This window comes from Dendrobates tinctorius, unplaced genomic scaffold (assembly GCF_039654945.1).
Source record: "Dendrobates tinctorius isolate UK_male_01 unplaced genomic scaffold, ASM3965494v1 ptg000143l, whole genome shotgun sequence".
NCBI classification, from domain to species: Eukaryota; Metazoa; Chordata; class Amphibia; order Anura; family Dendrobatidae; genus Dendrobates; species Dendrobates tinctorius.
The window spans coordinates 36573390-36598290 of NW_027361810.1; the positions used below are offsets into that span (position 1 = coordinate 36573390).

Here is a 24901-nt window from a genome sequence, read left to right on the forward strand (position 1 = left end):
GGAAAACAAGTAATTTCGCACTTCATGCTATAGGTGAAGTCTACCATAGGCATATATGTAATATATAAACAATACAAATGCTGACAATTTTATAACATACTGTACAGTTTTTGATAAGGTAACACTTTCTGGAAAGAAGATCATCAATGATTTTCATGGTCGTATATTATAAAACTGTGTCCGATTTATAAAAGTCAGTAAAAATTTTTCAAAATTTAAAAAAATATATTTCAATATCCCATGCAATGCCCGTGCGTCCAGGAACTACCATGTTCACATTTCAATTTTTTATTTTTTTAACTTTAATTGTTTCTTTAAAAAAAAAAAAAAAAACTTTAAGGTTGTAATTAAAACAGTAACTTTTTTTTATTCTTGATTCAACATGTAAATCAAAACACATAGCATTGTTTGGGATGAAGATAACTAGTTATGACAAAAACAACCATAAAGACATTCACATATAGGGTTAGTTGGATGTGAAACATAAAAAAAAAAAAGAAAAGGAAACGAAACAAACATCACGCAGGCTGGGTATATTGCGATGCCCCATGCAAAAAAATTTGTTAAACTCTAAGGCTGATTAAAAATAAAAAATAAAAAAATAAAAGAGCTTTAAGATGATGCAAGAAAAAAACAAAACACAAAATCGTTTGGAAACCAAGCATTTGCCAAGTGATTTGTGCTTTTTGTACTTTTTCTTTTTTTATAGATCTAAATATGCTGCAGTGCAAGCAACAAGGCTTTATGCTCACAATGTGATTATAGTTAGATGGAGTAAAAAAAAAATGTAATCAGCCTAGGTGTTTAACCTGTCTCTCACCTGGAATGACTGAAATTGTTTTCAATGCTCGGAGAACTCTGAATGTTCTCAATGCTGAGACATTGCCCAGGTCCACAAACTCTGTCACATATCTGCAATAGGGGAGTTCACACACAAACACAATGACAGACACAAAGAAACAGTTGGATGTACAAAGGGGCCTAACACCTCACACCAATTACTTCTTACCTGGGATTACAGAAATAGTTTTCAAAGCTCTTAATACTCTGAAAGTTCGAAGAGCTGAAACATTGCCTAGGTTTACAAATTCTGTTACATACCTGTAGGATTAAATCAGAGTTATTCAGGATATTTACTTAGGTCTTTCTTTAAAAGACCTTTTTTTTCTATTTCGGTGTTCAGTTCAAAATTTTCTATTGACTATTTTTTTTTATAGAAAGTGAGCACGGGCTTTTCCGCCATAAGTCGCTCACAAAATTTGAAGGCCAATCAAAAAGTTATCGGTTGAGAATTGGTGGGAGTTGTGTTGGAGTATGTCATTTTTTTCCAAAAAAAAGATACTCCTGGTCAATATTCATCTACATTTCAAGGAATCTTTTTAGCATAGAGAGAACCCAGTTAAAAAGCAGTTGTTTTAACTAAATTCTAGAATTATACTTTTTAATTTCAGCAAAGGTTTTTCATCATATACGGACAGAATTTCAGTTTTAGAAATCAGAAATACATAGATCTCAGCTTACTTTGTTAATTTTAGAGATTTACAAATCCTTAATATAAATTAAAATTCTAACATCATACTATGTGCACTATTAAATATTTCATGCACAATTTACTATCAGATAGGAACGTTTATATGTTATTACTTCTCTTGTGTTTTTAACGTTAAGTTTTCAAAAAGTTTCCGTTTCTATGGTATCTTATATTTTCTATCTGTATAAAATTTATGAATCCTGATGAGTAATTCTGATTTGATTTTACCATACTGATCTTGTGTTACATTATGTCTTATAACTCAAACTTATTTAGAACCCCATTTAGGATTCTGCTGGTTGCTTCTTGGAGTCCATCAGAACTGTTGGAGAAACCTTACACATCTTAGCTGACCTCAAAAATGTGAAGCAGTTTGTGTTGTATTTAGTGAACTTTCCTATTTTATTCACATAACTTTTTTGTGTAAATAGTAAAACCCGTTGGTTCTTTACTCAGTAGAGGAAACTTTTTGAGGTCCTACCATAAATCAAAAACATCTCTGTAGGCTACTGTTTTTTTTACTAAGGAAATCCAGTTGAAGTATTGCATTTTACTGGTAATGTTTCATGGGAAAAGTATATAAATTAGTACTCCACCGGAAAAAAGAAAAAGATAGTGTCTCTAGTGCCACCTATTTGAGGTAACAACTGTATAAGTCAATATCTTGGCCGATCCTTCCAACGTAAAACAAAAGGAACTGACTCTAAGAGAAAGTAATTGGCTTCAAATGAGTTTTAAGTGGCGCTAGTCTTCTTCTGGAGCTTTGGTCCCATTATTGTATTGTACTCCTGGGACCAACAAAAGTACTTTTGAAAGCCAGTCCAAATTGGTCGCCAAATTTCAAATGCACAAAAAGCGATCTAGCAGAAACGGATAGGCGATCAGAGCCAAGTAGAAACTAGCAATACTATAAAATACTTTGCAAATCAAGGATTGTCAAAAAAAAATGAAAGATACTTTTTCGGGACATTATATCTCTATATAAACTATGGAAAGGTGGACCAACACCTCAATGTAAAAGTGAGAACTTAAATGTGGTTCATAATCTGTTTAGCTATTCTCTACATTATTGTTCAGTAATGGCTGAGACCTATCTTGATAAAGGCTTCAGAGTTTGCAGTTGCATATGATCCGAGAGGCTTGAAGGGGTTCAAAGAGTCTTTCTGACACATTTAAGCAGGCCAGAACTATAAATGAATGAAGAGAGGTAAATGATACTGATTTTTGATTTTGCTTTAGGGTCCAAGAGATTTAGGTTGTGAATTGAAAGACATTGTCTGGGCTAACCGTATTGATTTGTCCCTAGGATAGATCAAGAATCAGATTGATGGGGATCCATCATCCTCTGGTGGCAGCCAGATGTGACCATTGAACAGCACCGCTTCATTCACTGCTGAAAACTACAAGTCTTATCCTATTCTCTTGAAAAGTGGTTGTATGGGCTAATGAAACACCATCAATATTAAATGGGTGAGGGTCTAACAACCAATACCCCATCCGTCAGCTGTTTTCAGCGTTGTAGCCTACCAGATGTAATCAGTAAAAGGAAGTGGAAGAGCACAGCTCTGTTCACTGTGCAATGGCTGCTGCCAAGAACTGAAGCTCAGCTCCTATTGTCTTGAGTAGAAGCTGAGCTGCAGTTCCTTGAATGAAGCTGTGCTATTCTGGGTCTGTAACCTGGACAACCCCTTTAAATAAACCGTGCTCCAAATGTATTTGAGACTAGGGGGTTAGACACTTGCCTAGGGAAGCAATGATAATTTAAACCCCTGAAAAGTAAGGATCACTGAATTATGTCACTCACAACTAGTTCCCTAATTACCAAAAGCAAATAAAATTGTAACTGTATTTTCATTTCAGTTTTCTATATATATATTCTCTGCAGACATTGAGCACAATTCTACCGTATCATGCAGTTAATAGAAAAGATTTCATGTCTTGCTTCTTTAGACTGCAATGTAATTAATGAGTTCTCAACCTCAGTGCATTATTAAAAAAAAACAAAAAACCATGGAAACATAGGTTTGGAAAATAGAAATAACATATTAAGTGATGCTATAGGATCTCATTTATATAGGAATGAGAGGAGTAGAAAGCAGTCCCTTCTACCAAAAAACTAATTTCTGGATTGCTATAGATAAACAGACAAAAAAATATTCAAAAACAAGAGAAATCACATTTCCACTTTGACCTGACTTCAGGAGGACTCTTTCTGAGCTATCTTAGGAGTCCTAAAAGGAGAAATAACAAAAACAACTAATGACTGGTTCTAAGTTTTTAAATAATGAAAATGTCAAAATGTATTTTCTTAACAAAGATCTAGCACATTTCCTAGTAGAACTGCTGTATAGCAGGTTCCAGATTGTCTGGGAAGAAGGCCAGATACAAGTGTAGACTATTTATGGTGTCCCATATTAAGATAAGCCACAAAGGACAACAACATTTGCAGCTTCTTAAAATACTTTTAACAACATTTTCAACAGGAAATTGTAAAACTCATTATCCATTACCCGTTGAATTTAAACATCAACCTAGATGCACTTTTACGGTCTGTTTTCCATTATAGAATGATCTACAAGAGAATGAACCAACCAAAAATACTATCCAAAATTAAAGTAGCAGTCCACTGATTCTTTTTTAATTCATCCTCTCCCTAGTTCTTCAGTGTATATAATTCAGCTTGTTAGCTTTTCAGTTAGGTCATGTGATCTCATGGTGATCCTCCGGGAAATATATGGCTCTTTGTTCTCTGAAGGTAGCCACAATCTCAGCCACGAAAACTTCCTCTCTTATGAAATAAAACAAAAAACTAGAAAATGTAGGACAAGGGTGCAGCTGATAATGGCTGTCGACAGAATACAAGACGCAGTTCAGGTTCCATTATTGGTAAGATATTCAGCCTACGTATTTTGCTAATAAATTGTACCTTCCTCAGTGAGCATGTGATATAATTAGTGGGATATCAAATGCATAGGAACTTTTACTCTACATGGTTTGATAAAGATGCCAATTGGATATCAAAATAAGCAACCTAAATATTTTAACAATAAATGAACATTGGTTCGAATCTTACATTCTATGGAAGGTCATTATCAGCAGTAACCATATCCTGCATTTTCTACTTTATCAGGGCATATCCTGTGTTGTGATTTGACCATCATTGCTCAAGAAAAGTTGCAGACACTGATAGACCATAATTCTACAAGCCTTTATCAGAAGAAACAGAAGCCCCATAAACATGATATGATACCGCGGAGATGGGTAATCATGACCCCAACTCTAGTATCAAATGCATAAACTCCAAAAAGCTTATGAATTCAGGAGAAAAAAACAGAGCATGCGATGGAATGCATATAAAAAATATTCCTCTTGACAAAGCAGCCCATTGTCCCACTAAACGCGTGTCGGGGGTGTTACTGCCGGGCTTCTCTTCTACCCCCACTCTCCCCTGGTAAGCTTCCCTGTTACTTGTTCGTTGTGGGGAAATAATATTGTTATATACATGATCTCTCAATACACGCTGTGATAATGTATTCTAACTAGAGTTGAGCGAAACGGGTCGAAAAAATTCAAAAGTCGCCGACTTTTGGCAAAGTCGGGTTTCATGAAACGAAACCCGACCCTAGGATGAGGTCGGCCACGAGGTCGGCGACTTACGTGCCAAAGTCGCGTTTCAAAAGTTTGTTTTGCGCTCTTTTTCAGCCAATCAGGATCCACGGACACTGTGGGCAACGTGATGACATAGGCACGGGTCACCACCATCTTTCAGAAGGGCATGCAAGTGATTGGCTTGCTTTGGTGGGCGTCACAGGGGGTATAAAAGGGCGTGCACGCTGACCGCCATCTTACTTATGCCGATCTTAGTATAGGGAGAGGTTGCTGCTGATTCTGTAGGGAGAGCGTTGCAGGGAAGAAGACAAAAAAACTGCTTCTGCTGCTAGCGATTTGGCCTGCACAACACACCAGTCACTGTGTGTGCAGTGCAAGGGGAGGCTATATAGTGGTGTATCAGTGGTGTTGGTTGTTGGGCTGCCTTTTAAGGCTTCCTGACAGGCTGGCATTGCTGTTTACCCACTGCTCCGCAAACTGCTTTTTTAAAAGCAATCCCAATTTTTTTTTTTGTCCTGCTGAGAAGAAAAAAAAACTGCTTCTGCTGCTAGCAATTTGGCCTGCACAACACACCAGTCACTGTGTGTGCAGTGCAAGGGGAGGCTATATAGTGGTGTATCAGTGGTGTTGGTTGTTGGGCTGCCTTCTAAGGCTTCCTGACAGGCTGGCATTGCTGTTTACCCACTGCTCCGCAAACTGCTTTTTCAAAAGCAATCCAATCTCCCTTATCCTCTAGTCACTTTTGTCACAGCTGTGCCATCGAGCCTGTCACATAGCGCTCAGATATTCATTGGGCCTCACACAATCCAAAAGTGTCCAGTGTCCAAAAGTGTGTGCAGAGATTCAAAATCTCCCTTATCCTCTAGTCACTTTTGTCACAGCTGTGCCATCGAGCCTGTCACATAGCGCTCAGATATCAGTGGGCCTCACACAATCCAAAAGAGTCCACTGTCCACAAGTGTGTGCAGAAATTCAAAATCTCCCTTATCCTCTAGGCACTTTTGTCACAGCTGTGCCATCGAGCCTGTCACATAGCGCTCAGATATCAGTGGGCCTCACACAATCCAAAAGTGTCCACTGTCCACAAGTGTGTGCAGAAATTCAAAATTTCCCTTATCCTCTAGTCACTTTTGTCACAGCAGTGCCATCGAGCCTGTCACATAGCGCTCAGATATCAGTGGGCCTCACACAATCCAAAAGTGTCCACTGTCCACAAGTGTGTGCAGAAATTCAAAATCTCCCTTATCCTCTAGTCACTTTTGTCACAGCTGTGCCATCGAGCCTGTCACATAGCGCTCAGATATCAGTGGGCCTCACACAATCCAAAAGTGTCCACTGTCCACAAGTGTGTGCAGAAATTCAAAATCTCCCTTATCCTCTAGTCACTTTTGTCACAGCAGTGCCATCGAGCCTGTCACATAGCGCTGAGATATCAGTGGGCCTCACACAATCCAAAAGTGTCCAGTGTCCAAAAGTGTGTGCAGATATTCAAAATCTCCCTTATCCTCTAGTCACTTTTGTCACAGCAGTGCCATCGAGCCTGTCACATAGCGCTCAGATATCAGTGGGCCTCACACAATCCAAAAGTGTCCAGTGTCCAAAAGTGTGTGCAGATATTCAAAATCTCCCTTATCCTCTAGTCACTTTTGTCACAGCAGTGCCATCGAGCCTGTCACATAGCGCTGAGATATCAGTGGGCCTCACACAATCCAAAAGTGTCCAGTGTCCAAAAGTGTGTGCAGATATTCAAAATCTCCCTTATCCTCTAGTCACTTTTGTCACAGCAGTGCCATCGAGCCTGTCACATAGCACTGAGATATCAGTGGGCCTCACACAATCCAAAAGTGTCCAGTGTCCAAAAGTGTGTGCAGATATTCAAAATCTCCCTTATCCTCTAGTCACTTTTGTCACAGCAGTGCCATCGAGCCTGTCACATAGCACTCAGATATCAGTGGGCCTCACACAATCCAAAAGGGTCCAGTGTCCAAAAGTGTGTGCAGATATTCAAAATCTCCCTTATCCTCTAGTCACTTAGGTCACAGCAGTGCCATCGAGCCTGTCACATAGCGCTGAGATATCAGTGGGCCTCACACAATCCAAAAGTGTCCAGTGTCCAAAAGTGTGTGCAGATATTCAAAATCTCCCTTATCCTCTAGTCACTTTTGTCACAGCAGTGCCATCGAGCCTGTCACATAGCGCTGAGATATCAGTGGGCCTCACACAATCCAAAAGTGTCCAGTGTCCAAAAGTGTGTGCAGATATTCAAAATCTCCCTTATCCTCTAGTCACTTTTGTCACAGCAGTGCCATCGAGCCTGTCACATAGCGCTGAGATATCAGTGGACCTCACACAATCCAAAAGTGTCCAGTGTGTGCAGATATTCAAAATCTCCCTTATCCTCTAGTCACTTTTGTCACAGCAGTGCCATCGAGCCTGTCACATAGCGCTGAGATATCAGTGGGCCTCACACAATCCAAAAGTGTCCAGTGTCCAAAAGTGTGTGCAGATATTCAAAATCTCCCTTATCCTCTAGTCACTTAGGTCACAGCAGTGCCATCGAGCCTGTCACATAGCGCTGAGATATCAGTGGGCCTCACACAATCCAAAAGTGTCCAGTGTCCAAAAGTGTGTGCAGATATTCAAAATCTCCCTTATCCTCTAGTCACTTTTGTCACAGCAGTGCCATCGAGCCTGTCACATAGCGCTGAGATATCAGTGGGCCTCACACAATCCAAAAGTGTCCAGTGTCCAAAAGTGTGTGCAGATATTCAAAATCTCCCTTATCCTCTAGTCACTTTTGTCACAGCAGTGCCATCGAGCCTGTCACATAGCGCTCAGATATCAGTGCGCCTCACACAATCCAAAAGTGTCCAGTGTCCAAAAGTGTGTGCAGATATTCAAAATCTCCCTTATCCTCTAGTCACTTAGGTCACAGCAGTGCCATCGAGCCTGTCACATAGCGCTGAGATATCAGTGGGCCTCACACAATCCAAAAGTGTCCAAAAGTGTGTGCAGATATTCAAAATCTCCCTTATCCTCTAGTCACTTTTGTCACAGCAGTGCCATCGAGCCTGTCACATAGCGCTGAGATATCAGTGGGCCTCACACAATCCAAAAGTGTCCAGTGTCCAAAAGTGTGTGCAGATATTCAAAATCTCCCTTATCCTCTAGTCACTTTTGTCACAGCAGTGCCATCGAGCCTGTCACATAGCGCTGAGATATCAGTGGGCCTCACACAATCCAAAAGTGTCCAGTGTCCAAAAGTGTGTGCAGATATTCAAAATCTCCCTTATCCTCTAGTCACTTTTGTCACAGCAGTGCCATTGAGCCTGTCACATAGCGCTCAGATATCAGTGGGCCTCACACAATCCAAAAGTGTCCAGTGTCCAAAAGTGTGTGCAGATATTCAAAATCTCCCTTATCCTCTAGTCACTTTTGTCACAGCAGTGCCATCGAGCCTGTCACATAGCGCTGAGATATCAGTGGGCCTCACACAATCCAAAAGTGTCCAGTGTCCAAAAGTGTGTGCAGATATTCAAAATCTCCCTTATCCTCTAGTCACTTTTGTCACAGCAGTGCCATCGAGCCTGTCACATAGCGCTCAGATATCAGTGGGCCTCACACAATCCAAAAGTGTCCACTGTCCAAAAGTGTGTGCAGATATTCAAAATCTCCCTTATCCTCTCGTCACTTTGGTCACAGCTGTGCCATCGAGCCTGTCACATAGCGCTCAGATATCAGTGGGCCTCACACAATCCAAAAGTGTCCAGTGTCCAAAAGTGTGTGCAGAAATTAAAAATCTCCCCTGTCCTATAGACACCTTGTACCTTGTTTTACATTACTATATAGTTTGTTGGATTTTGTCTACATTTCTACCAAAAATGAGGAAGGCTGGTGGAAGAGGCCGTGGAATTGGGCGGGGGTTGGCAGCTGGTAATGATGGTGTTGGTGGTGGATCTGATGGTAGTGGCAAGAGCAAAATAGGACCGAATGCAGGAGGTGCTGACCCTGCGTCATCGTCTGGCTACATAAGGCCTCGAACGCTTAGTTTTCTAGGAGTTGGCAAACCGCTTTTAAAGCCAGAGCATCAGGAAAAAGTTTTGTCTTACATTGCTGACTCAGCCTCCAGCTCTATCGCCTCCTCTTCTTCAGTTGTAAAAAGTAAAAGCACTGAGTCGTCATTGGAGGCTCATGTTCATGAACCACACCTTTCCTTGTGTCCTTCACCCCAACCAAGATTGAAGGATGACGCAGGCCATACTACTGATTACTCCATGGAGCTGTTTTCACATACCATGCCTGGATTATCAAGTCAAATGGTGAATTACCCAGGCCAAGATGAATCTGACATGGAGTGCACTGATGCACAGCCGCTGATGGATGATTCTGCTGGTACATTCACTCAGAGCACTACATTGTCCTCGCAGTGTACAGAGCCAGATTCTGACCCTGATGAGACTCAGGTGCCCCTTCCCGCACACTATACCACCATACACGGTGACACAGAGGAAGGTGCACATGACATAGAAGAGGAGGTGATGGATGACCCAGTTGTTGACCCAGATTGGCATCCATTGGGGAAAGAGGGTGCTGCTTCCAATAGCTCAGATGAGGAGCATCCACAGCAGACATCGACATCGCAACAGCTGTTATCTGGCAGGCCCGGAGCACTCCAAAGACAGGTTCCAAACATCAAAAGAGTTGCTGGACAGCTTGTCCAGAGGGTCAAAAGATCACAGCGTGCTAGGCCGCAAAATGTCTGCCAAAGTAGGAAGAGTGCAGTGTGGCACTTTTTTGAACAAAATCCTCATGATCAGGCCAAGGTTATCTGTAAGAAGTGCGCAAAGACCTTTAGCCGAGGGAAAAATCTGAAAAATTTGAATACCAGTTGCATGCTTAGACATTTAACCAGCATGCACTTGCAAGCGTGGACACAACACCAAACCTCAAGTGCCACATGTGCAACTGATCACAACGAAGGTAGTCAGCAACGCTACATTGTTTCCCCCACTGTAAGCCCACCGGTTAGCACAGCAGCAAATGTTGAGGTGTCGTTGCAAGACCACAGCAGTCAGGGAATCCCACTGTTATATCAATGAAAGACTAATTCTAGGCCATCAGAAAGAACACCAACTCCATCACCATCATCAACCCTCTCTCAGTCCGCCCTGTCCACCGCTACTTCCACCATATGCAGCTCTCAAATCCAGCTCACCCTCCCAGACACTATGAGTAGGTCAAGAAAGTACTCAGTCTCTCATCCGCGTACACTGGGTTTGAACGCCCACATTGCCAAACTAATCTCGTTTGAGATGATGCCCTTTCGGTTGGTGGAAAGCACAGCTTTCCGCGAACTCATGGCCTATGCAGTACCACGCTATGACCTACCCAGTCGCCACTTCTTCTCTCGCAAAGCCATCCCAGCCCTCCACCATCATTTGAAAGACCGCATTGTCCATGCACTCAAGCAGTCAGTGAGCGGAAAGGTGCACCTCACAACTGATGCATGGTCCAGTCGGCATGGCCAGGGCCGTTACGTGTCCATCACTGCGCACTGGGTTAATGTGGTGGATGCAGGGTCCACAGGGGACAGCGGTGGTGGGACAGTGCTGCCTAGCCCACGGTATAGGAAACAGTTGGCTGTAGGCGTTCGACCATCCTCCTCCTCCTCCTCCTCCAGAAGCGAAAGCTCGTCCACAGAGCGCAGTCGTACGAGCACTCCATCTGCAGCTGCCACTGTTGCACACGATGTGTCCCCCTATCGAGCAGCTAGTGGAAAGCGTCAGCAGGCTGTGTTGCAGATGATGTGTTTGGGCGACTGACACACCGCCGAGGTGCTGGCCGAGTACTTGAAGCGACAAACTGAGTCATGGCTGGGCAGTGTACATCTTGAGGCAGGCAAGGTAGTTAGTGATAACGGCCGTAATTTTGTGGCAGCCATAGCCCTTTCAAAACTCAGCCACATACCTTGCTTGGCTCACACCTTGAACCTGGTGGTGCAGTGCTTCCTCAAAAATTATCCGGAGTTAACAGCCCTGCTCCAGAAGGTGCGAAGACTGTGCGCGCACATCCGCCGGTCGCCTGTACACTCCGTTCGTATGCAGAAGCTGCAGCGATTGCTCCACCTTCCCAACCACCGCCTCATTATCGACATTGCAACAAGGTGGAACTCCACCCTGCACATGGTGGAGCGGCTGTGCGAGCAGAGGCAGGCCATAATGCATTTGTGGGAGGATACACGGCCAGGCACTTTGAGAGCAGACATGGAGTTGACAGGTGTGCAGTGGTCGAAGCTGAAAGACCTTTGTAAAGTCCTTCAGTGTTTTGAGGAATGAACACGGCTGGTAAGCGCAGACGACGCCATCCTAAGCATGAGCATCCCACTTATGCGTCTGCTCATGCAAACTTTGACGCACCTTAAGGAGCAGGCGTCTGCAGCCAATGTTGATGAGGAGGAAGAGGAGGAGGGAATCCTTGATGACATTCAGCCATTGTCTGCTCAGGGACCTCTCCTGGACGAGGTGGAGGAAGAAGAGGAGGAGGAGGATGATGATGGGGATGATTACTTAGGGGAGGAGGATGCATCTCGTGGGGCAAGTGAAAATGTTGGCGTGGCAAGGTCTGGTACAGGGTTTGTGCGTGACTGGAGGGATGTGGATTTGCCAGAAAGTGCTCCTCCACCCAGCACTCGCAGTGCATCATTGACACCGGGAACATTGGCCCACATGTCAGATTATGCCTTGCGGATCCTAAAAAGGGACCCCCGCATTGCCAAAATGATGAACGATGACGACTACTGGTTGGCCAGCATCCTGGATCCACGCTATAAAGGCAAATTACAAAACATCATGCCACTGGAGATCCTTGACCTAATATTGGCTAATAAACAAGCAACTCTGGTAAATCGGTTGCTTGAGGCATTCCCAGCACACAGCAGCGGTGATGGTTCTCACACGAGCCGTACGGGCCAGGGGCAGCTTGGCAGAGGTGTTCGTGGTGCACACAGCAGAAGTGTCGTTGGAGACAGGGGTTTCATGACAATGTTGTGGACTGATTTTTCAAATACCGCTCACACAACTGGTAATACTGCATCGATGGAAAGTGACAGGAGACAGCAGTTGTCAACTATGGTTACAAACTACTTTTCCTCCCATATCGATGTTCTCCCACACAGGTCATTCCCCTTTGACTATTGGGCCGCTAAACTGGACACCTGGCCTGAATTGGCCCAATATGCCTTACAGGAGCTCACTTGCCCAGCTGCAAGTGTGCTATCGGAAAGAGTCTTCAGTGCAGCTGGATCAATCCTGACAGAAAAAAGGACCCGTCTGTCAACCCAAAATGTGGATGATCTAACCTTCATTAAAATGAACCACGCATGGGTTTCCAAGGATTTTGTCCCACCTTCCCGATGACACATAGGGTGACAGAAAAATGGCTTGCTTTGGTCCACCTCTTCCTGGTACTTCACCTATTTCGCCTTTTGCATCAGCTGAATGTCCAACATCAACATATGCCACTTTCTAAAACTCCCTAACTGTGCTGCCTCCCCCCCCATGGCCGGGGTCACCACCTACCGCACGACACCGTGCGAGTGCCGTTGCCCTGGACAGGTGGGTAGGCCGACTCTTGGGCGCGGGCACTGGCACAGGGTCCCTCATAGTGCAATCAAGTGTCTCTGACGGTGGTGGTGCACACCCGCCGTCAGACACACCGCTGTACTATGAGGGGCCCAGTGCCAGTACCGATGCCCACGAGTGGGCCCCCCTTGCTTGGGCAGGGCCCCAGCATTTGCAATCTTTACCTCTCCCTGCTCCTCCGCTGTGTAATCTGGGCCGTCAAATCCATACTGTGCCTGACACCGTCTGAGCCTGCCTCCTGAGACATATATTTTGAATGTGTACGCTATCCATACATGTTATCCGGTGATACGGTACCCTTTCTAACCTTTGTGCAATCACGTGCAATCCATACTGGGCCTAACACCGTCTGAGCCTGCCTCATGCTGTATAGACATATATTTTGAATGTGTACGCTGTCCATACATGTTATCCAGGGATACAGTACCCTTTCTAACCTTTGTGCAATCACGTGCAATCCATACTGGGCCTAACACCGTCTGAGCCTGCCTCATGCTGTATAGACATATATTTTGAATGTGTACGCTATCCATACATGTTATCCAGGGATACGGTACCCTTTCTATCCTTTGTGCAATCACGTGCAATCCATACTGGGCCTAACACCGTCTGAGCCTGCCTCATGCTGTATAGACATATATTTTGAATGTGTACGCTATCCATACATGTTATCCGGGGATACGGTACCCTTTCTAACCTTTGTGCAATCACGTGCAATCCATACTGGGCCTTACACCGTCTGAGCCTGCCTCCTGAGACACATATTTTGAATGTGTACGCTATCCATGCATGTTATCCGGGGATACGGTACCCTTTCTAACCTTTGTGCAATCACGTGCAATCCATACTGGGCCTAACACCGTCTGAGCCTGCCTCCTGAGACATATATTTTGAATGTGTACGCTATCCATACATGTTATCCGGTGATACGGTACCCTTTCTAACCTTTGTGCAATCACGTGCAATCCATACTGGGCCTAACACCGTCTGAGCCTGCCTCATGCTGTATAGACATATATTTTGAATGTGTACGCTATCCATACATGTTATCCAGGGATACGGTACCCTTTCTAACCTTTGTGCAATCACGTGCAATCCATACTGGGCCTAACACCGTCTGAGCCTGCCTCATGCTGTATAGACATATATTTTGAATGTGTACGCTATCCATACATGTTATCCAGGGATACGGTACCCTTTCTAACCTTTGTGCAATCACGTGCAATCCATACTGGGCCTAACACCGTCTGAGCCTGCCTCATGCTGTATAGACATATATTTTGAATGTGTACGCTATCCATACATGTTATCCAGGGATACGGTACCCTTTCTATCCTTTGTGCAATCACGTGCAATCCATACTGGGCCTAACACCGTCTGAGCCTGCCTCATGCTGTATAGCCATATATTTTGAATGTGTACGCTATCCATACATGTTATCCGGGGATACGGTACCCTTTCTAACCTTTGTGCAATCACGTGCAATCCATTCTGGGCCTTACACCGTCTGATCCTGCCTCCTGAGACACATATTTTGAATGTGTACGCTATCCATGCATGTTATCCGGGGATACGGTACCCTTTCTAACCTTTGTGCAATCACGTGCAATCCATACTGGGCCTAACACCGTCTGAGCCTGCCTCCTGAGACATATATTTTGAATGTGTACGCTATCCATACATGTTATCCGGTGATACGGTACCCTTTCTAACCTTTGTGCAATCACGTGCAATCCATACTGGGCCTAACACCGTCTGAGCCTGCCTCATGCTGTATAGACATATATTTTGAATGTGTACGCTATCCATACATGTTATCCAGGGATACGGTACCCTTTCTAACCTTTGTGCAATCACGTGCAATCCATACTGGGCCTAACACCGTCTGAGCCTGCCTCATGCTGTATAGACATATATTTTGAATGTGTACGCTATCCATACATGTTATCCAGGGATACGGTACCCTTTCTAACCTTTGTGCAATCACGTGCAATCCATACTGGGCCTAACACCGTCTGAGCCTGCCTCATGCTGTATAGACATATATTTTGAATGTGTACGCTATCCATACATGTTATCCGGTGATACGGTACCCTTTCTAACCTTTGTGCAATCACGTGCAATCCATACTGGGCCTAACACCGTCTGAGCCTGCCTCATGCTGTATAGACATATATTTTGAATGTGTACGCTATCCATACATGTTATCCGGGGATACGGTACCCTTTCTAACCTTTGTGCAATCACGTGCAATCCATACTGGGCCTAACACCGTCTGAGCCTGCCTCATGCTGTATAGACATATATTTTGAATGTGTACGCTATCCATACATGTTATCCAGGGATACGGTACCCTTTCTAACCTTTGTGCAATCACGTGCAATCCATACTGGGCCGAACACCGTCTGAGCCTGCCTCATGCTGTATAGACATATATTTTGAATGTGTACGCTATCCATACATGTTATCCAGGGATACGGTACCCTTTCTAACCTTTGTGCAATCACGTGCAATCCATACTGGGCCTAACACCATCTGAGCCTGCCTCATGCTGTATAGACATATATTTTGAATGTGTACGCTATCCATACATGTTATCCGGGGATACGGTACCCTTTCTAACCTTTGTGCAATCACGTGCAATCCATACTGGGCCTAACACCGTCTGAGCCTGCCTCATGCTGTATAGACATATATTTTGAATGTGTACGCTATCCATACATGTTATCCAGGGATACGGTACCCTTTCTAACCTTTGTGCAATCACATGCAATCCATACTGGGCCTAACACCGTCTGAGCCTGCCTCATGCTGTATAGACATATATTTTGAATGTGTACGCTATCCATACATGTTATCCGGGGATACGGTACCCTTTCTAACCTTTGTGCAATCACGTGCAATCCATACTGGGCCTAACACCGTCTAAGCCTGCCTCATGCTGTATAGACATATATTTTGAATGTGTACGCTATCCATACATGTTATCCGGTGATACGGTACCCTTTCTAACCTTTGTGCAATCACGTGCAATCCATACTGGGCCTAACACCGTCTGAGCCTGTCTCATGCTGTATAGACGTATATTTTGAATGTGTACGCTATCCATACATGTTATCCGGGGATACGGTACCCTTTCTAACCTTTGTGCAATCACGTGCAATCCATACTGGGCCTAACACCGTCTGAGCCTGCCTCATGCTGTATAGACATATATTTTGAATGTGTACGCTATCCATACATGTTATCCGGTGATACGGTACCCTTTCTAACCTTTGTGCAATCACGTGCAATCCATACTGGGCCTAACACCTTCTAAGCCTGCCTCATGCTGTATAGACATATATTTTGAATGTGTACGCTATCCATACATGTTATCTGGGGATACGGTACCCTTTCTCACCTTTGTGCAATCACGTGTAATCCATACTGGGCGTGAGAACGGCTGGCGAGCTGTTAAGCAAGCTACAGCACCTGTCCAGACAAGTACAGGGATTCCCTAGCGAGGAGACTTATTTGATTGTTTTCAATGTTGGGACAGCAATTTTTGGGGAGCACTATACTCTGGAGAATGATAGATGGGGCCCACCATACACTGGAACATTCCAAAGGTGGACATCAGACACTGGAGCAGCATTTACAGGGCCCATTATACACTAGAGCATTAGAAATGGGGCCCATTATGTTTGGAGCATTATTTGGGCCCATAAGACAGTGGAGCTTCATCCATGGGGACCAACATATACTGTAGCATTATGTGGAGCTCATCATATACTGTTTCAAACATTATATGGGACCAATGATTCTGTATGGAGAAATAGATGGGCCTCGTCATGAGATGTAAAAAGTGAGGTATTTTTCATTGGACTATACCGCTATTTCTCTGCCGTATCGGAGCATGATGAGTTGTGGTATGTGTTAAAGGGGCGCTCTTTCGCCCAGGGCACATGAAAACCTGGAGCCAGCCCTCCCCCCCACAGTTTGTAGCCAAATAACCCCCATTTTTCAGTGCGTAACTTGTATTATGAAGTTAATTAAGGTTGACAAGCTTAAGAAAGAAGAATTGATGCTTTTGGCATTCAAATGGGCACTGTAGGTGTGTTTCCTGTCCTCCTCTCACTGCCGACTTTTATTCCCCATTGACTTACATTGGGTTTCGTGTTTCGGGACGACCCCGACTTTTCCCTATAATCGGACGATCTTGCTCGATCCGACTTTTGGAAAAGTCGGGTTTCACGAAACGAAACGCGACCCTAAAAAACCAAAAGTCGCTCAACTCTAATTCTAACGTTACTCTGTAGTCCCTGAGCCCCATACACGGCCATTGGGCCTAATGATTTTGTACATATGTGGGGTTTATCTTCCTGGGACACATTGAAATTTGGGATTGCTTTCCGGGTGGTGTTCCATCTCTGTGGGAGGAGTTGGTTATGTTTGGGTGTATGTCATCTGCATTTTTTGACTGGCACTCTATTATTATTATGATCACATGCATTTTGTATGATTTAGAATAAAGCTTTTGATATTTTTTATATGCATTCCATCGCATGCTCTGTTTTTTTCTCCTGAATTCATAAGCCTTTATCAGAGTTGTGCCTGTAAAGGCATAACTCCAGAAGAAGAACACATATAACACCAGCCTTCCTATATCTCGACTTTGTAAAAGGTTTATTGCACTAAGAGGTGCTGTGTCTCATTTTTATCTCTTTATGGAAATTATTTTGCATGGACAGTACCACACAAATTTTTCCCAGAGGGAAGACAAAAAGCTCTATCACAGTTAATGATGATTACTGCACAGAGCCTGTCACACATTTATTATGTAGGAGGTCCAAGACTATATATGGGCACACTTATAACATATTTGTTTATATAGAAAATTATAGAGGGAAAGACAATCGCAATATTATCACAGCAGGCAGAGATGATACAGTACAAGTTTTTGCTGCCAGTGTGATTTTGTGCTGATGCTTCATGGAATTTACTATATAACATATAGGGGAAAAAAGCAGACTGAAATCTTGTAATCAAAATGGACATTAAAGAGAATTAAAGATTGAACCACATGGATGTAACTACACCATAGATTAAAGAAATGCATAGTGTGTCAGACAATCTTGAGAAGCAATGGAAAAAAAAAGAATGCTTCTTTAAGAACAGATTTGGTTGACTAGGGTATAATAAAAATGGTTAAATCAGTTTATTAAATGCTTGTTTATTTAAATGTTATGAATGACCCCAATTTTTAGAGTATTATTTTTTTTGTCTAAGAGATATAAAAAAACATCATTTTGGATGCTCCAAAAAAAAAGAATGAAAAAGTAAAAATGAAATTTAGCTCTATGTACCAAAAGTTGCTTTTTGTTCCTGATTGTTGGAAGAGTTGATTATTCACAAATACATTGCAGTCAGTTAACTCTCAAGATCATATACAGTAGATGTTATATTTTCTAGCTTTGTTCATCAATTTGGATGCCCCAGTTCTTAAATAAATGCGCTTGATGTCATAGAAGCAGATTTACTGACAAATAAATGAATTAATTCACCAATGACTCTTATACTATTTGAAATTTATAGAAGATTGTGGATGCACATCAACATAATTAACTCATTAAAGGGTTGTTTACTTTAGAACGCATTTTTATAGACCCTAATAGGGAATGTAAGTTAATATAAAGAGGTCTTATTTTTGAGGAAACTCATCTCTTGGACAGAGTGGCGAAAGCATCTCTTCTTTTGTAAGACCTGTCCTGTACCACACAGACAGTTTCCCGATGTAATGTTTTATTTTCCGCTCCAGGGTAATTAACATTTACTATTTGAGTTTAATCCCAAAATCCAGCTAATCACTGGGGATCCAAATAGAGGAAACTTTAAGATCATCTTATTGTCAAGGAAGGAACCCTTCAAACAATAGGGATTGTCCAAAGTGGACAAAACCGTCAACAAAATGTTTTCAATCACTGGTATTTATATTTTTAGGATTACTAAACTAATCTGATAAAAGAGTGACACACCTAAACCGGGGTATATAAAATTAAGCACAATCTTAAAATAAATGAGATACTTACGCCATGACAATGACGCTGAAGTCAAGCCAGTTCCATGGGTCCCGAAGAAAAGTGAAATCTTCTAAGCAAAAACCTCTTGCCAGAATTTTTATTAGAGATTCAAAGGTGTAAATCCCAGTGAAGGTATATCTGTAGTTCACAATAACATCATCTCATGATGGGTTACAAAAATATTGTACAACCATGGTCTTTTTTTTTTAAGTTTATTACTTACTCTACATTCTTAGTCCACTCCGGGGGATTACTCATGGTCATGAACACACAGTTGGTCAAAATAGTGCACATTATGAGCATGCTGAATAATGTAAGTGAGGGTTAAGGAAAATGACAGACTTTTATATTCTTGATTATTAGGTTACTTGCATGTATTATTCCAGAAGTGATGTAACAAAAAGTTCAAATAAATTACAGGACCCCTTATCCTTTGAAATAACATTCGGGTTACGTTCTCACAATGAGCTTTTGGTGATTTTCTGATGCTGCGTATTTTCGCTGTGTCAAAAAGTGAAAGCCATCAGAAGAATGGACCAGTTACGTCTTTTAGTTAAAAGAAGTGACTAAAAACAGTATATATGCACAGCAAGTGTTTTTTTACATTGCTGAGCATATGTTCATTTTTTGAAGCATTTTCTGGCACTTTTTCAATCAGGTTACAGGTGGAATTAGTCTAAAAATAAATTGTATGTACTTAAAAAAGTTTTAAGAAGTTTTAGAATAGTTTTTTTTCCTGAAGCTTTTTATTTTGCACCCTTTTCATTAGACACTGTGAATGTAGAAGTACAAATTGAAATTCAGCGGGCATCTTCACATGCTTTAAGTGATGTAACTGATGAGTTTCCTCAGTTGACTTTAGAATATGAATTCTATGAACCGTGGCCTAAAATAGGAGAGCGATAAATTTGCATGCAAAAGTATTTGACCTTGTAAAAAAACACTTTTTAAAGCAAATTTACACATAAATTATAACTTGCAGTCTGTAGATTTTCTCAGCCATAACTGGGCTTCTACTCAGCAGGAATATGTTTGCTACTTGAAGGGAAGCTGGCATCTGAAAATGACCTGTTTAAATCAGGTTTTTATAAATATATATATACAGGTGCTTCTCACAAAATTAGAATATCCTCAGAAAGTTAATTCATTTCAGTTCTTCAATACAAAAAGTGAAACTCATATAATATATAGAGTCATTACACACAGAGTGATCTATTTCAAGTGTTTATTTCTGTTAATGTTGATTATGGCTTACAGCCAATGAAAACCCAAAAGTCATTATGTCAGTAAATTAGAATACTTTATAACACCAGCTTGAAAAAATGATTTTAAATTCTGAAATGTTGGCCTACTGAAATGTATGTCCAGTAAATGCACTCAATACTTGATCGGGGCTCCTTTTGCATCAATTACTGCATCAATGCGGTGTGGCATGGAGGCGATCAGCCTGTAGCACTGCTGAGGGGTTATGGAAGCCCAGGTTGCTTTGATAGCAGCCTTCAGCTCGTCTGTATTGTTTGGTCTGGTGTCTCTCATCTTCCTCTTGACAATACTTGGAAATCAAGGTCCCAGAGTCTGGAGGAAGAGTGGAGAGGCCACAATCCAAGCTACTTGAGATCTAGTGTGAAGTTTCCACAATCAGTGTCGTTCTGCGGAGCCATGTCATCTGCTGGTGTAGGTCCACTGTGTTTTACCAAAACCAAAATCAGCGCAGGCGTCTACCAGGAGATTTTAGAGCACTTCATGCTTCCCTCTGCCGATAAGCTTTTTGGAGATGGAAATTTAATTCTCCAGCAGGACTTGGCCCCTGTCCACACTGCCTTAACCACATAGAGAATCTATGGGGTATTGTCAAGAGTAAGATGAGAGACACCAGACCCAACAATGCAGACGAGCTGAAGGCTGCTATCAGAGCAACCTGGGCTTCCATAACACCTCAGCAGTGCCACAGACTGATCGTCTCCATGCCACGCCGCATTTATGCAGTAATTGATGCAAAAGGAGCCCCGACCAAGTATTGAGTGCATTTACTGAACATACATTTCTGTAGGCCAACATTTTGGATTTTAAAATAATTTTTCAAGCTGGTGTTATAAAGTATTCTAATTTACTGAGATAATGACTTTTGGGTTTTCATTGGCTGTAAGCCATAATCATCAACATTAACAGAAATAATACATGAAATAGATCACTGTATGTGTAATGACTCTATATAATATGAGTTTCACTTTTTGTATTGAAGAACTGAAATAAATTAACTTTTTGATGATATTCTAATTTTGTGAGAAGCACCTGTACATCGAAAGCTTTATGTGTGAATCAAGCCTTAGGGTATATTCACATGTAGCTATTTTATTCTGCACAAAAAACTAAGGCTACTGCCAGAAAATTAATTTTTTTTGCAAACCTTTTATGTTTTTTTTTGGTGCAAAGCCAATTTGATCTCAATGGAAAAAAGCTGCAATTCAAACACTGAAAATTAACATGCTGCGTTTTTTTTAAAAAAACGAAGAAAAGAAACTGCACCATGTGAATGAACTTTAAAAAATCTCATTCATTTTTGCCATTACGTAAAAAACTGCACAAAATAAGCTATGTGAGAACAAGCCTTTAATGCCCAAAACCTTACAGTTACATAGTTACATTTTCAAAATCATGAATGAATTGTAATAATTAGTAAAGGATATGAATGTACCAAAATCTTTATTGAATATCTTCTAACGGGGTTGAAGGGAGTTAAAATGTACAAGGCAGACGTGGCACTAAAGCGGAAGATTGCCTTCCCTCTATTCAATACTATAAAGGTCTAGACAGAAAGAAAACAGAAATGTGTTAGTTTTAGGGTTACAGAAATAATTAAAAAAAAAAAAAATCAAGCAACAATGTGAGCAGCAAATATCATAAGATGAAAAATAGAACACAGAATAGATGAAAAATAGAACATATCTCAGCACTGATGTCAGTGACTACGGCATGTGATTACTGAGGACAGTGATTGGCTGCAGTGGTCACATGCTAATACAAAACAACCCAGCTGCATAATCGGTGCCAATGGGCGAATACAAAGTGGAAAACCGCCCAGACATCTAATATCAACTCCAGTTGAACATGAAAAGAAGGAGGACCAAGAGTATATGGTAGAAAATACTACAAAATTTATTAAAGACCAAACACACTGTAAAATCACATAATAAAATTAAACATGATTCCAGGAACGTCCCAAAGATACAGGGAAACACCCCCCCCTAAAGAAAAAATACCAAACAATTCCACGGTAATGGATCCCATTATTGTAAAGGGTAACTAAATCCAAACAAATCCATATACCATGAAAAAGGTACCAGATAGTAGTGCCCCTATAATGCCCACAGTAAGGTACAAAAAGGTCTATGCCAATGTAAACAGTACATCAGGGAACAGAAGGGAAGCTTTCCGTCAGTAAGGGGTTAAGAGAGGGCCCCCCCCCACGTGGTGGGTTATTTAAGATACATGCTAGTATTATATGCCTAAGTTGTGAAGGTTATCTGTAATTTATTACAAACTTTTGTGGTTTCTAGATTACCCCACATGGTAGTATAATTGTCTGTCAGAAAACAACAATATATGGTCAAGATGCTATTACTTATTTATGTTATTTTTGAGCTTCAATATAATTTTATATAAAACTTTGCATATATATTGGAATATACCAGGAGGATATGTGGGGTCTCTTTGTCACTTCTCCCCCTTTGTTTTAGTATGTGATTTTTAGTGGTTGTGTTGTTACAATAAAGTTATACCATTTGAATATAGAGCTGATTCAGCCTCCTTTTCTCTGTGGGTCTTCTATTTGATTAGACAGCCTGACATGATGTCCTGAGCGCGTTAATCTGCAATGATAGTGTTCTGTCAGGCTGCTAACCAAAAGGGGAGACAAGGATGCTGGCAGGCAGTAGGAGGTTCAAAGGGGGCTGGCAGGTAGAAGGGGGTTTGTAGGGGGCCTGCAAATTGATTCACTTATCTCTGATAATATGGGTGCTTATCCCTACATGAAGTATAACATGACTTTCTGTCACTAAGTGATATACAGTATAACCTGGCTTCCTGTTTCCAGATGATATATAAAAAAGTTTCCTGTCTTATGGTGATATACAACATGGCTTCCTTTCTCTAAGTGATGCATAATATTGCATCTTGTCTCTAGGTGATGTATAACATGGTGGTTTGTCTCTTTGTGATATATTATGTGGCTTCCTGTCTATAAGTGATACTTAGCATGGATTCATGTCTCTGGGTGATATATTACATGGCTTACCGTCACTAGGTGATGCACAACATGGTTGCCTGTCTCTAGGTGATATATCACATGGCTGCATGTCTCTAGAGGATGTATAACATTGATTCCTGTCTCTAAGTGATGTATAACATGGCTGCCTGTCTTTAGGTTATATATAACATGGCTACCTGTTTCTAGGTGATATATAACATGGTAGCCTGTCTTTAGGTGATGCATAGCATGGCTGTCTATCTTTAGGTGATGTATAACATGGTGACCTGTCCCTTGGTGATATATAACGTGGCTTCCTTTCACTAGATGTTAATTGACATGAATTCCTCTATCTAAGTGATGTATACAATGGCTTCTTGTCTCTAGGTAATGCACTACATGGCTGGCTGTCTCTAGGCGATGTATAACATGGTGGGGTGTTTCTTGGTGCTATATTACACGGCTTCCTGTCTCTAGGTGATGCACAACGTGGCTAGATGTTTCTAGGTGATATATAGCATGGCTGCCTGTTTTAAGTTATATATAAAATGGCTGCCTGTCTCTATGTGATGTATAACATGGTCACCTCTTTCTAGGTGATATATCACATGGTTTCCTGTGTCTAGATGATGTGTAACATGGCTGCCTGTCTGAAGGTGACATATAACATGGCTGCCTGTCTCTAAGTGATGTATAACATGGCCGCCTGCCTTTAGGTTAAATATAACATGGCTGCCTGTCTCAAAGTGAGGTATAGCATGGCCGCCTGTCTTTAGGTTATATGTAACATGGCCATCTTTCTTTAGTAGTCTAGTAAAATATAATGGGTAAGTATTAGTTATTTGTTTTCCCTACTCTAGCTGAAGTTTTGAAAACTCCCAGAATACCCTTTAATGGAGTGTCAGTGTTCACTTGACATGTTGGGAGTCACAAAATTAGTGCCATATTCACAACTCTCAGCCACCGGTTGCTTTTCACTGATCTAATCTGTGGGCTATCCTTTTCTAGACAGAGGCTACTACACTAATATGAGAAATTTCCACTCAGAAAATATATTTTCTCTTTCTCCAGCTTTGTTGAGTCCTTTGGAATAATTGCATAATTCATCCCAATTAGTAATTAATAGGTTTTATTTCCCATTACCTCACATAATGACAACTAATTATCTTTACAAAGAATCATTCTACAAAGAGGTTACACACTACTCATTACAAAAACAGAAATCCAAGTAATAGCCTTTTGGCCGATATTCAGAAACATTCAAGTAAAAATTATGGCGAAATAGAGAGAGTTAACGGGGTGTAATTGTCTGGCTAAGGCCTGTTTCACACATCCCTTTTAAAGATCAGTTGTAATCCGCAAAAATGGCGGAAAACGGATTCGTTGGCGGATTGACAGCAAAGTGTGGCACCGGACCGTTGTTCAGACGGATCTGGCGAAGGTTGAATTTTAAAGGAACCCGTGCCTGGAAAAAAGGAGAGAGAGAGAGAAAGAGAACTACTGGGTTAAAAATTATCCCGGAGCAAAGCTTCCGGTCATGCGCACATGAATATAGTGGTCCGTCAAGAAGAAAAAACGTTGCAGTGTCCGTCTCATCCGCCCGGGAGCCAGAAAAATTTTGGCGGATCCATCAAAAAACAGGGGTGATGGGCGACCGTCAGTCAAGATCCGCCAATAATGTAAGTCTATGGGGGGGGAAACGGATCCGCCCCTTTTTGGGCGGATCCATTTTTTTCAAAATTTGGCGGATTATGACTGACGGGAAAAAACTGATGTGTAAAAGAGGCCTATAATGTACGAGTCTACGATATAA

General features: G+C 41.8%; 1 protein-coding gene across 3 annotated transcripts in view; it reads right to left on the reverse strand.

Annotated features, from left to right (window-relative positions):
• The window catches only part of LOC141049367 (sodium channel protein type 2 subunit alpha-like), a 262445-nt gene that overhangs the window by 112105 nt on the left and 125439 nt on the right, over positions 1 to 24901 (reverse strand). The window contains exons 3-6 of one of the 3 annotated variants that reach the window (XM_073545763.1): positions 21530 to 21648; positions 19066 to 19155; positions 18852 to 18980; positions 1010 to 1101 (exon numbers count right to left, since the gene is read on the reverse strand). In XM_073545763.1, coding sequence (XP_073401864.1) covers positions 1010 to 1101; positions 18852 to 18980; positions 19066 to 19155; positions 21530 to 21648 — 430 coding nt within the window. Of the gene's footprint in view, positions 1 to 820; positions 913 to 1009; positions 1102 to 18851; positions 18981 to 19065; positions 19211 to 21529; positions 21649 to 24901 lie in introns of those variants that run through there. The other 2 variants (XM_073545762.1, XM_073545761.1) reach the window with 2 other exon arrangements.